General features: G+C 39.4%; 1 protein-coding gene across 5 annotated transcripts in view; it reads left to right on the forward strand.

Annotated features, from left to right (window-relative positions):
- EML4 (EMAP like 4) overlaps positions 1-14,459 on the forward strand; it is a 140,276-nt gene that overhangs the window by 29,559 nt on the left and 96,258 nt on the right. The window contains exon 1 of one of the 5 annotated variants that reach the window (XM_015857493.2): positions 2,484-2,523. The exons of the other annotated variants lie outside the window; for them this stretch is intronic. Coding sequence (XP_015712979.2) covers positions 2,499-2,523 — 25 coding nt within the window. The 5' untranslated portion in view covers positions 2,484-2,498. Of the gene's footprint in view, positions 1-2,483; positions 2,524-14,459 lie in introns of those variants that run through there. 5 annotated transcript variants of the gene reach the window in all.

Below are 14,459 nucleotides of genomic sequence, written 5' to 3' on the forward strand. Positions count from 1 at the left end.
AAACAGTTTTTATCTGAAAGCCCAGCCCTGCTGCATGGGTAGCTCTTGGCTTCTGTGTGCCTTAGGTCCCTCAGAGGCTGCAGGAGTGTTCCCTTAGTGGTGTGGTTTGTCTACATCCTTTTTTGTGTCGCTGTCACATTGGACATGGTGGGTCTTCCCATTTGCCCTTCAGATTTCTATGATCTGTTGTGAAGTTTTCAAAAGCTGGTGCATTAATTATAGGCTGAATTTGTAGGATGTGGATATTTTGTCATGTCTGGCAGGAGACCCATCTCAGTCTGGTTGTGTCACGGAATTGAAGGACCACAAGAGAGCATTGAGATCCACCCCCACCCCCCCTCCCCAAGGCAGGTACCATACAATAGGATGTACAGGTGTCCCCCATTATGGTATAGAGAGCTCCATAGTCTGTGATGAGGAAATAACCTTTCATTTGTTGTTTATTTCCTACCAAATTGTTATTAATGAGCGTCAAATGGAATGAAATATTTTCAGAGGGGCTTTAAGTTTACTGTGTGCTTAGCAAGTACTCTTACTCTCATCTGCCATGTGCTATAGAGCACATCTGCAAAGCAGTTTGCATGCCTACTGGACTTAGACTTGTGTTTGTTACTTTTGTACTCAGGTGTGCGTGTGTAAATAATTAATGTGTCAATTGCTTATGCAGGCGTGTTCAAGCAGAAAACTCACACTTCAAATGCTGTGTGTCATGGTTACAAAGTACTTTCTTGGGCATGAGGAGGCCTCATGTCAAAGTGTTATCTCAGTATGTACTTCTGATGCTTGCGAAAGGAAGGCGCTTCAACTTCCTTTTATTATTGTTTGCACTGAATTATGGCAGTTAATCATTGCATGTGTGTATGTGCGTGGAGAATGTGTTCATGAAAGCAGTAAATCTTACTATTCAAGTTCTTAGCTTCAACTGTGCTTCGAATCTCCGTGTGTGTGGTTTTTCCTGTGTTAGTTCCTTAAGAAGCATTTTTAAGTTCAGTAAGCACTGGTGAACAATGTCTTACTAAAAATGCCTGTCCTGATTGTTTGTAATTGTGACATGTTCTTAAGTACAGTAAATCTGGAATATAGCTGTGCATCCTGAATTATAGTTCAGTATAATGAAACATTATATATGATAATGTGTATGATTGTCAAAGGCAAAAATAAGGAAAAAAACAGAAATTGCATTTTTTCTTCATTATCACTCAGTATTCAGCTGGCAGTATTTGTTTTACAGTAACTGAAGGAGGAATGCACAGTTGAATTAAAGGAAGCTGCTATTTTTACCAACAGTATAAGAAAACCCATGATAATACTTTTCACCTCCTTGTTGACCTTCCAGAACACGCTGGTGTCTCTCTAGTCCAGTGATTCATATTTCACTTCATTTATCATCAGCTCATTTGAAGAAAGGTACAAAACCACTCTTCCAGACCAATGCAGTGTGACCTTCCTCCTTGGTTTTAACAGAAGTTGTTTTAAGTTCTGAAAAATTGTGTTTTGCGTTTCCTTTTAAAACACTCATGGGTGTTTTTTAATCTTGCCTATTATGTCTGTTTGAAAAAATGGTCTTCCTGGTTGTTTTTTTTTGTTTGTTTGTTTGTTTTTTTAATGCCTGCTTTTGTTACTATTAATCTGAATATATCAACTCTTGGAAAGTGGTATTTTTAGGAATGGTTTCATCTTTTTGTCTTGCATTTGTTAAATGCAAATGTCTTAATTAATGTAGGTACAACGCTACTTCTATTTAGAGTGCTATTCTAGTTTTGGGGAATACATTAATATAAATTGCTCTTATTAGTGATTGTGAAAATGCTTCTTTGCTTTCATTAGATTTTCTAATATAAGTAAGAACAAAGTCCACAGTAAATATTTTTTTCCTCTTGTTTTTAACATTATTTTCAAGACTACATTTTTTTCCTAAGAAAATCATTCAAGCAAGACATGCTAAAGCAAGACCAAAAAATTCATTTTGATTGTAAGGAATGTAAGAATGAGTTATAACATAAGAATATAATTGCCTTTGTGTTTCTTTGTGGTCAGTTTGAAGGAAGTAAGTACTTTGCATCCTGCGGAGTGTGGGAGGCTTGGTGTTAACTTTTTTTAAACCATTATTTGTGACTGACACATCCTGGTGTCGTTTACTCTTCCCGCTAGTGACCTTGCAAGCATGTCTGTGCAATAATTGGTTATTACTGGAACAAAAGATAGTTCTGTCTGAGATTTGTTTGAATTCAGGAAGCTGTGTTTGCCAAAGTAAAAACTTGGTGATGCAACTATGTCAGGTTTCAGCAGCCACACCTCTGCTAAGCAGTTTTAAGTTTTCAGTTTTAACCTTTGTTCGTAAGCTGTATTCCCCTTCCAACAAAACATCAGAGGTGGTTTTCTGCTGTCTTTAGCAGTGGAGTTGTTCTAAAGGAATGACAAGGTTCAAAAGGAACATGTGTTGTTGAGGTTGGCACATTCTCTTAGCTTTGTGGTAAGTTGACTGGACGGTAGGATAGATGGACTCTCTTCCCAATCATTATGGTAAGTATTCATAAGTATTGAATAGTGTCGATTGTGTAGGTTTTATAGAATAGCATTTCATACTGTATTTGATACCCGAGGGTGGTGGAAGAAAATAAAAGGAAAATGCTTTGGCTGGACTGCAGTGACTACCCATTGCAAGGGGTGAGGGATCAAGTTGAACAGGCATACACATGTTCACTGATATTGTACAGTTTTCAGTATGGCTCTTGGAATTTTAAATTGGTGAAATGCAAGAGTACCTTTCTAATGGGTCATGCTGCTGAAAATGCTCCTTGTAGAACTGTGTGAATATAGTTTTCACTGTTTTATGACAAGGATTTCTTCTTCTGTGATTATGGATATGTAAGAATCCTTTCAAAATTATTAATTTTGAATGGTGATTACTGTACTGAAGCAAATTTCACTGGGAGCATTATGGGAATGCTCTAGGGAGGGCGGAACTGGGTTTCTGATTAGCACAATGAATCTCCATTATTAAGCTGAAAATGAGCAAGTAATTACAAATTAGATATTCTAATTCTTTCGGGGGGGGGGGGGAGGGGGGGGGAGGGGGTGTGAAGTTATATTCAGTATCTTGAAATCAAGTCCTGAAGGATCATCATTTCAAAAGCAGGTCCTCCCATTCCTGCTCCGAGTTATCTATATCTATTTGTGTGCATTCACATGTGGCTAACTATGAAATACTTCTACTATTTTATAGCAAAGCTGTTGCAATTTGTCCCTTACACAAAAAAAAGCTAATATTTTTACCAAGCTCACAAGTACTTGAAGCGTTTTCTAAAAATGCTTGCTAAACATCTGGTAAACCTGAAAGTATTGTGACACTGTGCTGGATGTTGCTGAGCTTTAGCTTTTGTATTAACTTGGGTGGATGGAAGGGCTGGAATGAAGTATTCTGTGCTTGGAGAGCATTCAGTGCCTAGTTAATGCTCTTCTCCAGCCAAGCACTGTGTTATGGGCCAAACTCTCATTGAGTGTAGAAGTAAATAAAGAAATCAGACTTTTCAAATGATCTGTGAAGGACCAGTAGCAGTTGGTGAAGGCTCTGTGGCTTCTTTGTCACTGCATTCAGCTCTCTTCTATTAGTTATCCTGAAGTTAGCATGAAGTAACTGGGTGGATGTCAAACAGCCTGATGGAAAGCAGCTGGTCTGTGGTGGGTGGAAGGCCACCTTTTACCTTCCAATATTTCGACTGACTACTGCCTTCCCCTTGGACCGCTGAGTAAGTGGCAAATTAAGAAATGTGAGAATGGGATGGTATGGAAATTTGGAAAGCACTTGAAATATAATCTAATTTTAAGTTGTTGTAGCTGAATGTTGCTTTTCTGTCTGCATTTTGTATGTAAACGATACCCATTTTGTGAGGGAACCTTCTCAGGATTAGATTGTGCTCTGTTGTTTTGTTTTGTTTTTCATTACTTTGGAAATATGTTCAATTCAAAGCACTGATAGCTGACTGCTTAAGTTAATTCCATGCAGAGATGATCCTTTTACTTGAAGACAGATTTACGTGATATTCACAGTCCATTAATCATTCTTGCAGTGCCTCCCTGCAAGACTATTGGCAGTCATATTCATTACTCAAAATATACCTGTTTTCAATTAGCTTGAGGAAAATTCTCTAGTCATGGAGAGAACATACATCTCTATTACCTGCTCTGAGAATGAAACACCCAAATACGTTTGCATGAAGATTACATAAGTTTGCTCTGCCTAAGAAGTGGTACGTGCTGTGTTTTCAATGGAAGAGGATGGTAAGGTTTAGCAGAGCTGCCTTTGAAACTTTTCTAATCCTGAGACTTAGAACTGTGATCAAATGTCTAACAGAACCTATGAAATATAGAAGCACAGGAAAAAGAGGTTTTGTCTTGGAAAGATTTCAAAAAAGCCATCTGTGGCCGGTACAGTTTATGCTGGAGTGAGCTGTACAGATGCTAATTTGTTAGGGATAATGGCAAGGCAAGGTGGTGCCTTGCTTGTTTCTCTTTGGGATTGGATGGGAGATCAGTACTGCTATTTGTTGCTTTAACAGCACTTTTCTGTATACTCACAATGAAGTTTTCCCCCTTTATATCTTAGGGGTGGGAAATGGAGAACTTTTAGCTTTGTTTTGTCATGTGTACAACACACAGACACCCTTACTTTCTTTTTGCAGCTGCCCACTGAGTTGCCCTTTGCTTAAAAGAGGTTGTTGGGTCTTTGTATCTGCAGGTTATAGCAGATTGTTCTGTGCTTTTGGATTATTTCTTATGTAGCTAGGTCCACTTCACTTGTATTGACTTTCTCCTTTCATTGGAAGGAGAGGCAAAGGGAGACAGACAACTTTCACCAAAAGCTTTCCCATTCTCCTTAAGAGTAATTGAAATATTTTAGTCTGAGACTTTTTCCATTGAAAATCCAGCTTGTGTGAACTGGCACACCTATAACTGAACAATGTCCCATTAACACAGTAAATTCGAAATCCCTTTTTGAAGGCAGAATGGGTGAACTTGATTTGGGTAAGGTTGCCAAAGTAAATGTCAGTTGAAAACTTATGGCTTGCATTTAGCTGGAACAATGCACCTGGCCTCCAAGTTAAGCTTTTTTCACTGCCTGGTCAAGGATGAAGAGCTAATTTTATCATGTTTTGCTTTTAATGAACAGATTCTAAAGGGTACAGAATTAACGCATACAACTGTTTGCTAAATATCCAGTGAAAGAGGTGTTTTGTTTCAGCACTTTTTTGACGTATCAAACTGTTGGCGATAGGACTTTATTTTAGGAAAACCTCAGCCTGTTCGAGAGGGGATTGGAAACTTCTTGAGAGTACATATGTGTACGTGAATTCAGAGGGTTTTATTTTGAATGTGCACTTCTTAAATGTAAATATTTCCATAAAGTAATATTGCCGCACTTGTTTAGATGAAAATTATGTTGTTTTTTGTGCTTCCTGGCAAATGGTAACCATTTAACAATATGCAGTTACCTTGTGATGAAAAGAAGTGGGAATTTTGAAATATTTGTAAAATTAAGGCTAATGTGAGACTGCTCTGAAAGTAATTCCACCTGTTTTATTATTTTGGCCCATACCATCAGGGGTAGATGGTGGTGGTATGGCAGTAGAGGTTGAACATTCCCACCAATATTCTATTGCGTGTTGTTGCAATGCAACAGATGGCTGCAGAGGGGCACTCTGACAAAATGCTGTCTGATGTGGAAGTGCATAAGAAGCAGAGGTGCACTGAATTCCTCCTTGCAGAAAAGATTGCACCCGTTGGCATTCCTTAGTGGGTGGTGTGTTTCAGCTGTGGTGAGAGAGACAGTGGATCACCTCTGCTCATGCAGGTTGTTAGAAGCATGCAGGCTCTTGTTCATTGCTGATGACTAGATTGAAGGATAGTGTTTTGTATCTGAGAACATACTCTACTAAATAGTGTCAGTGAGCTCTATGTATCTGTTTTAATTTCCATGGAAGTAAGTAGGGAGCGTTACTTTTGGAATGAGCTATGTTTATTCTGTGACAGGAGACACTGAAATCTAAAGAGTCTAAGGAAACATTAAAGCATAACGATTTACTGCTAAAGGCATTATTTGTATTTATACAAAGGGCAAAGAAAAGGGAAGCCCTGAGTATCTTTAGGTGATGGTACCAGGGGTAGCAAGTTAATGCAAATACTAGCTTATGTCTAGCTTTTACTTTAATGTATCTTGGGTGTTACTGATCCACAGTTCTTGTGTGTACAAATGCTACTTTTGTAACTTTCTACTGTAGGGCCTCTGAAAAATACTATTTGTCCTTTAATTGCACCAAAATAGATTCACTTTAAAAGTGAGTAACCTGAAAGGTTGCAATTAAGCCACTTGGCTGAACAAGCCCAGCTCCCTCAGCCTGTCTTTGTAGGGGATGTGCTCCAGCCCCTTGATCATCTTTGTGACCCTCTCTGGTAGCTCTCTGTCTTTCTTGTATCGGGGCTCCAGACCGGGACACAGTACTCCAGATGGGGCCTCACAAGAGCAGAGTAGAGAGGGGCAATCACCTCCCTGTCCCTGCTGGCCACCCCTCTCCTGATGGAGCCCAGGATACCATTTGCTTTGTTTTCTAGAAGAAATCTGAAGGATTTCAAATTAGAACTGCTTAGTATGGGTGGGATGCTACACTGGGCCATGAAATGTGGGCTACTAGTCTTGGATTATTCTTCAGGAACAGATGGCACTCTTTAAAATGATCTCCTTTTCTGTGCCTTCCAGAGGGTGATTTTTTGAATTTAAACATCCTGTCCCTTCAGATTGTTTGGATAGAACTCATATGAGCATGAGGAGGAGAGAATAGACGCTTTGTGTGAGGAAGTGCTCTATTTAGCAGTCGAAGGCTGATATGTTCCAAATACATAGAGGCAAAAACCCAGCTTTCTATTACTGAGAGGCAGTATATTTTAAAGAAAAGAAAAGGGAGGAAAGTGGGGCTGGGTGGAAGTAGTATGAGGAGTTTCTTCCAGGCCTGACTGATAGGATCTCTGCTGCTTACACAGTTTGCAAAAAGGAAATAGTTCTAATCGTTTTTCATGGATCATTGGTTTATGGGCCGGGTTCCAAAACCTTCTTGCAGAGAGTAATTTCGTTAAAATGCTGACACAAATCAAGTGAAACTGAGAGCATTGATTCCTAGCAAGTTTAATAACACAACGCCGATTCTTATCTTGATGCTTTCTCCCAAGCCCAGCAATGATGGGACGGTGGTCTTCCTGTCTCTAATTGACTTTTCTAGGTGGCATGAGAGCTCCACATGACTTACTTTGGCGTGTGAGTGGCAGTCTTGATTAGGAGCTGAGAGCCTGTACATCTGCCAGAGTTCAAGCTGGAAGGCAGAGGAATCTCAGTGAAGCTTCTGGGCTTGAGGAGGCATTCTTTTAAAACTGCTTTTTCTTAATTACTTGCCTGAGTCACCTCCAGTTCTAGCAGAGGCAGTATTTTCTGGATTGTTCTGGTCCTAGGTCCTGTTGACTTCCCTGGAGCTGGTGATGCTCCGGTACAGCAGGAGGATCCACGAGCAGACTTATTTTCATCAATTTGCCATCTTGAGCCAGAAATGAAGGTTTTGGTTCTTTATCCTGAGTGTAAGCTGTCTAGCCGCTCTGTGGTGCAGGAATAGTTGGTCCCAGCACAGGGCATGAGCTTATGTATATCAAAGCTGCAATGCAACAGAGGAGCAGTAGCTCCTGGAGCTAGCAGTGCTGCTAATAGCTGTGTTATGTGGAAAACTATTGGCAATAGCTAGGTGTTTCTCATGTATTATAAAAGCGTGCTGTACCTGAGTCTAATGCAAGTGGTTAAATACAAGTGTCAGCTTGAAATCTCCTCTAAACTGCACAGTGACCACTTTCTCTGATGATATGAAGGCAGCAGCTGCAGGGCATGGCTGGTAGTGCTGAAAACTCAAATGTATTTAGGGGATTGAGTGAATTTCACATATATTTCTTACTGCCATATATAACTATCAGCTTAATGCAGGAAGAGTTGGCTTGCTTTTTGGTGGATGCTTGGTTATCACGTTTGCTTTTGCCTGTGGTTAATCCCTCAAAGTTGCTGTAGTATATTTTCTAAACCAGTTTAAAACAAAACAATTTAAAGAGTTCTCAGAAATGATCACCTCTTTTCCTGTAGGAAGGAAGCAAGGAAAAGGGCAGAATACTTGGAAGTGATACTATCTGCATTCTTACGAGGCAGACAGCTGGTGAGAGAGAGGTCAAATACTCTCCAAAGTTTCAAATAGGATATATGTTGTGTTTATGTTTTTCCATAATCGAGAAGCAACAAGAATAGCCAATGTTTTTCCGTAAGAGAAAGTCCCTCCAGCTAATAATTCTTGGCTTTTTGTTTGTTTGGTTGTTTTTTGTTCGGGTTTGGAACACTGGGAAAATGAGATACAGGTTGATGACTTGAAAGCAGCAACACATGGGCATAAACTGAAGATAGGTATTAACCATAGGATAACAGTTTCAGGTTTTTATGTGCATGCAATATTGTTCTTATATCCTAGTCTTTCCAGGGTTTTTCAAGGAGATGTGACCGTCTTTCAGAGAAAGAATGAGAAAATATATTTTCTTACAAAGCTAAAAGTAGGCTTTGTGTAGCTTTTGCCCTTTTAGCCTTCTATTCAGTTTTCTTCTAATTTTTTTCTTTTACTGGCTGTAAATTCACCACTGAGCAGGGATAAAATCAGAATCGGTTACGCAAATCAAGCTCACTTTTGTCCTTTCTTGTTCGTCTCTGAGCTGCTTTGGACTCAACAGTAGCCTGCTGCTTTCGGAGAACTATAAACCATTTTCCATGGATTACCATTACATCATCAACTTTTCTTGTTTTTAAGGATGGAGAGATTAAGATTGTTTTTAAATAGGCTGCAGTCATGCTTGCAAGTTGGAGAAAGGAACTTTTTCCAGAGGTGACTACTGCAAGCTGTTAGAGGGCATGGTGAGAGGAACTCATTTTCAAAAAGAGCAGAGTAAAAGTAGCAGAAACTGGAAGAAAGAAGGTTACTTTCCCAGAAGAATGCTGTTGTACTTGCAAGTAGAGCCTAAGACAAGGAGTGTGTTATGTGTGAGGTAGAACATAAACTTGCTGAAGACTTAACATTTTTGTCATGCATTATGCAGACTTCTTTTTTAGATCTTATGCCTTACCAAGAATAAGAAAATAAGCAACATAGGATAGATGTGTGTTACCTTCACAATTTAAGGATCAGAAAGTTCATTTTATTTGGGACTATTTTGTATATTATATACAATATATATATATGTATAATGTATAAATGTATATATTGGGACTGTTTTGTATATTATACCCAGTGCAAATAGTCTTGTGCGTTGGATGCTGTGCAAACTGAGGAAGAGAGCAAAAGTTAACCAAAAGCCATTTCTAACCAAATGAATCCAAAGGATGATGTTGTAGGTTTTACTGATAGTCCATCACAGTTAAAGAAAGTGTTTCCAGTGAAACGGGATTCAGATTGCTTTGCAAAATTTAGAGTTTGTATCTGTGAGTTGATAGAATGTGTGAGACTTCATTGCATAGGAGTAAGATGAGGAGAATTCCAGTTCAATTTTAAGAATGTATTTTTGTTTGAAACCCAAACTTAACTAAATATTTCCTTTTTCTTCAGCACTGAGATCCTTAGCAGTGGGGAACTTCTTGTCAAAGTGCTCAGTACATACCTTGTAATGGAAATTGTGGGAGAATGTGAATAGAACAGAAATAGACCTAGCGTTTATCTGATAGTTCAACAAAAAGTAAATATTGAGATTTGGTTCTCTTCTTGTAATGGACTATTAAAGTACAGCTGACTTAGGATTAGAGGAGTGAAGGGGAGACTTTCCCCAAACAAGAATGTAAAAAAAGTTTAAATCTCGATGGGCCTGTTGCTCACTTTCTCCACATGTTCTAACAAATTGAAAGCCTTCAAGAAAGGCTGAGAATGTGTATAAACATCAGTGTGTCCCAAGGAGACTAGAGGAAAGGTCAAAAACATTGCCCTATATCACTGTTATAGAGGGTGAGTTGGGAATGGTCTTGTACCTGAACTATGGAAGTCTGACCCAGGGAAGATTCACTTGAACAGCAGAAAAAGTCAGATTGAGATACCATGCAGCCCCTGATGCCTCTTTTCACAGCACAGTGCTGTTGGCCCTCTGTCTGTCTGGAGCTGTAGCTCTTGCTACAGCTTGCTACCGGGCAGAAGGAACCCTTCTTGTGCCTGAGCCAAACACTGGGTTGCTAAAGAATTTATTTTTCTGTCTCAGATAATCAGTGGAAGATATCAGTACTGTATCGATGCAATCTAGTAAGTGATGCACCTATGAACCTCTTAGGAAATGTTTCAAATGAACTGCCTGAAGCCTCAAACTACAGGTACTATCTTTGCTCGGTAGATATCTGAGATACATTCATAGTATCACAGAATGGATAGGGTTGGAAGGGACCTTAAAGCCCACCCAGCCCCAAGCCCAGCCATGGGTAGGGCTGCTCCCCACAGCTCAGCTGCTGAGGGCCCCATCCAATCAATAGGCAGCTGTGCTAGTGCTTCACCATCCTCTTGAGTAAAGAATTTCCTTCTATTATCTAATCTAAATGTCTCATCTTCCCCCTTCTCCTATAAGGTGTTGTAAAAAGGCTTTATAAGCTCCCTTTAAGTACTGGAAGGCCCTCAGTGAGGTCTCTTCTGCAGGCAGAACAAGTTCAGCTCCCTCAGCCTTTCTTCAGAGGAGAGATGCTCCAGCCTTCTGATCATCCTTGCAGAATTCTTTGGACCCATTCCAGAGCTCTACATCTTTCTTGTACTGGAAGATTCAAGTCTGGATGCAGTTCACTGGATGGGGCCCCAGGAGGGTGAAGCAGAGGGGGACAATTACTTTTCTCTCCCTGCTGGGCACCCTCTTTTGATACAGTCCAGGATACTGTTGGGTTTCTAGGCTGCAAGCGTACACTGCTGGCTCCCTGGAGTCTTCCCTTCTCCAAGCTGTACAAGCCCAGCATTTATTTCAGCAAATGCTTTTTTTTGTGTGTCTTTCAAGTGTTACAAGTCTTCACCTTAAATATTATTCCAAGAAAGACGACATCAGTCCTTGCTTTACCTCTGGTTTAAGTTTGCTGTGTTATACGTGTGTGTGTGTGTATATATATATTTAAATGTGAGTAAATTATATTATTTAAATTAAATTTACCTCTGCTTCATTTCAGTGTTCATTTCACTACTACATTTCCTTGATTTCTTTTTCAGATCTTGTAGTATCAGGTTCATTGTAGCATGCTTGTAGTGCCAAGATTGTCTTCCTTCTCTCCCAAACTACTTCCTTCCCCTCTCTGTCTCTTAATGATTTTTGGCATTTCTGTCATTATTACATGTGCCAATTATTTCAGCATTGTGGGATGGAGATTATCCAGATCCCCTCGTTTCTTTTTTGTAAATGTTCTCATTTTGTTTCCACAGGGTATGTGGTAGTAACCGTTATCCTATCCTCATTTTCAGTGTACCATTTTATTATCTTTGTTTAAACAGAAGGCAAAGCATTTGCTTCAGTATTTTTTTCGTTATCGTCCTCTTAGACTTCAGTGTGGAGCTGCCTTTCTGTCCCTTTTTTGAAACTGAAATGCACAGTAACGTTTATACCTCTGTGTTTTCTTTTGCATGATTCACCTCAAGTGGACTTTTAGTTGGTTTTACTTATGGTCGTACCCTGTAAGCTCTGAAACATGCTTGTATTTCTTTTTTTTTTTTCTTTTTTTTTTTTTTTCCCCCACAATTTGTATTGAAAGCTTTTCTACTCATTTTCAGCATTACAGATAAGGTTTTTATACACCTAGGTTGCATGAAGTATTTCTCACCAAGTTTGTTCTTTAGCTTGAAAAATGAATCCAAAAACTGGGGAGGACTTTAAATTGCTATATAAACACCTACTGAAACAGTTCAGCACCATAAGCCCCTTTGACAAATGGCAGTAGTTTCTTGAGGTTTACCCTTTCCAAATTGTAGACTGTTGAGCATGTTTCTATGAAGTGATCTGAAACGGCCACAGGGTTGGCTTGTAGCTGCTTGAGCCACTGACCAAACAGCATCCCTAGTGGTTGATGGCCAAAGGGGATCTTCCAGCTATCATGCCATTACTAATGTATAGTTTTAACTATTATTTGTATTTTTTCCCCCCCGTCTGATATTCTGGTTTCCTAGGAGTTCACACTTCTCAGTGATGATGTATGGACTGCAGTTCTTTTTTAGTTGTAAGTCTCTACAGAATCCCTGTTGTTCCCCAAAGTGTTAGTTGCCAAAAATTTGTTACTTCTTTCACCCCTTCTTTCCTAACCCTATTACTGGTATGCAGTGCTTCCTCATTCCTTTACAACTACCTTGTAACCTTTGGTGCCCGTGTCTGTGTTGCTGTTGGTATATGTGATGATGTGTCCTACAGCCACACAGCATCTGGCTCTGCATACTGCACCCAGGTTGAACTCTTTTGTGGCAGTGAAATACTGGAAGTTGAGCTCTTCAACTTGCTGATAAGGTCAATTGTTGAGTCTTTCTATACCCACTAGGTCTGACAGATGGATCAACTGAATAAGATGTATGCTTTAGTATTTCCTTTATTTTTCTTCATTCAGCATTAAGTATCCTACCTGGCACTGTTAGCTACCGTGTAAGTATTGACTACTTTTCAAAGGTTATCTTCCTCTTAATCTACTTTTTATATTTCTTAGTGTAGCAAAAGGTAGCTTTTTGTGTTACACTTTTTCTTTTGAATCTATTTAATGCTCACTGTGGTAGGACACTCATCATCTTAGTGTGGAGAACTATTCATCATACAATAGAAATGCGGAGATGCAATATTAAAAACAAACAAAAAAAGCCAACCAGATAACAAAATAATAGAACTTCTGCAGTGGACAGTTGCTATAGGGCTAGAGACTTTGTGGGAGAGCTGATAAGGCTGGAAATATTTTTATAGGAGAAATTCTGCCAGATCTTTAACCACCATACAAGAAATGTGGTTGCCTAAAAACAAGTTGATGTCCAGTTCTTTTTGCAGATGTGCATGGCTTCTTTTGTTGTTTGTATGTTTTTGGGGTGTAGATGTTGTGTGCTGTTTTTTTAAGAGTTTATGGTGAAGAGTGATAGGCAAAGGGAAGGCATCAGTTAGTGTTGACATCAGGCAGGATTTTATTACATTTGGAATAACTAATTGTGATATATATTGTTTATTTTTGGATGAGAAGGGAGAGGAAGTGGGACACATCCTGTGTAACAGCTTCTTCTAATGCACTCTGATTTATCTTTGTACCATGCTGTTGCTGCTCCCTGAACAAATGAGCATACTCTTAGTATTAGTACCATCAAAGGAAGGGTGTCTGGCATTTTAGGAGGGGCTGGTGATCAAAGTTCTATGTTACTCCTTTTAGAGAGGTCTAAAGAGATATGGGTATAATCATTCACACAATAAGTGATGTTTTGTATTCTCGCTTATATGGTTATTTCTTTCCTCTCTTATGGGCATTGAACAGATGCATGCTCTGCTTTGATGCTGGCCTTGTCCTTGATGCACACTAAGTGAGATTCTCTGAGGAACCAGAGGGTTACCTGGTTTTGTAGGTTGCCGATGCATGCATGTATACATGTATGTATATACATATGTATGCATGCACATGCACTTACATATGTAGTATGAATTTTCTCTTATTGCCACACCTGTGGAGTTGGCAATCTTTGTGCACATTCTTGAGGAGAAGTAGACAGTATCAGTGTTGTTACCCTCAGAGGAGCTAGGAAATGGAACTAGACCCTTGGTGCAAGCAGGGATGGGAGCTCACAGTGCCTGTTTCCCTGCTGCTCACTGCAGAGAGATGACAGAGCTGGAAGCAGCTCGTGCCCTGTGCTAGCTGGAAGAGCATTGTAGCTGAGTGATATGCCTGAGGAAAGGCCTGGCCCTGTACAAGGTCTGGAATCGGTGTCTGAAAGGTTATTCTGTACCTCTGCATTATTGGAACTGTCTAATAAATTACTACTTGGAATTTAAAGGGAATTGTAAATTTGATTGTCTTTAAGATGGAAAAACTATAAGGTTGTTTTGATTGAAATGCTTTACTGCTTTGATTTCATGACTTAAGATCTCAGAAACAGACACAACATTTTGATGTACATCTAGAAGAATTAAAAGAATTAATTATATATATATATATACACACACACACATGCACATTGTCTGGCTTAGGCTGAAACTCAGAATCTTGCACTGATAATTTATTTAGTTACATTCCGTTAATATGCAGCCCCTTCTAGTTGCACTAGGAATAATACAGCAATGCCTAGAAATTAAATATGATTATTCTTGAAGAACATGAAATTGTGTTTGTTTGTGAGAAGGTTTTAAAATGGCAGACTCTGGATTCTTCCTTAGCAGTTACCTGCTCT

The sequence above is a fragment of the Coturnix japonica genome, chromosome 3 (genome assembly GCF_054131305.1).
Source record: "Coturnix japonica strain WE chromosome 3, WE-NBRP24, whole genome shotgun sequence".
NCBI lineage: Eukaryota > Metazoa > Chordata > Aves > Galliformes > Phasianidae > Coturnix > Coturnix japonica.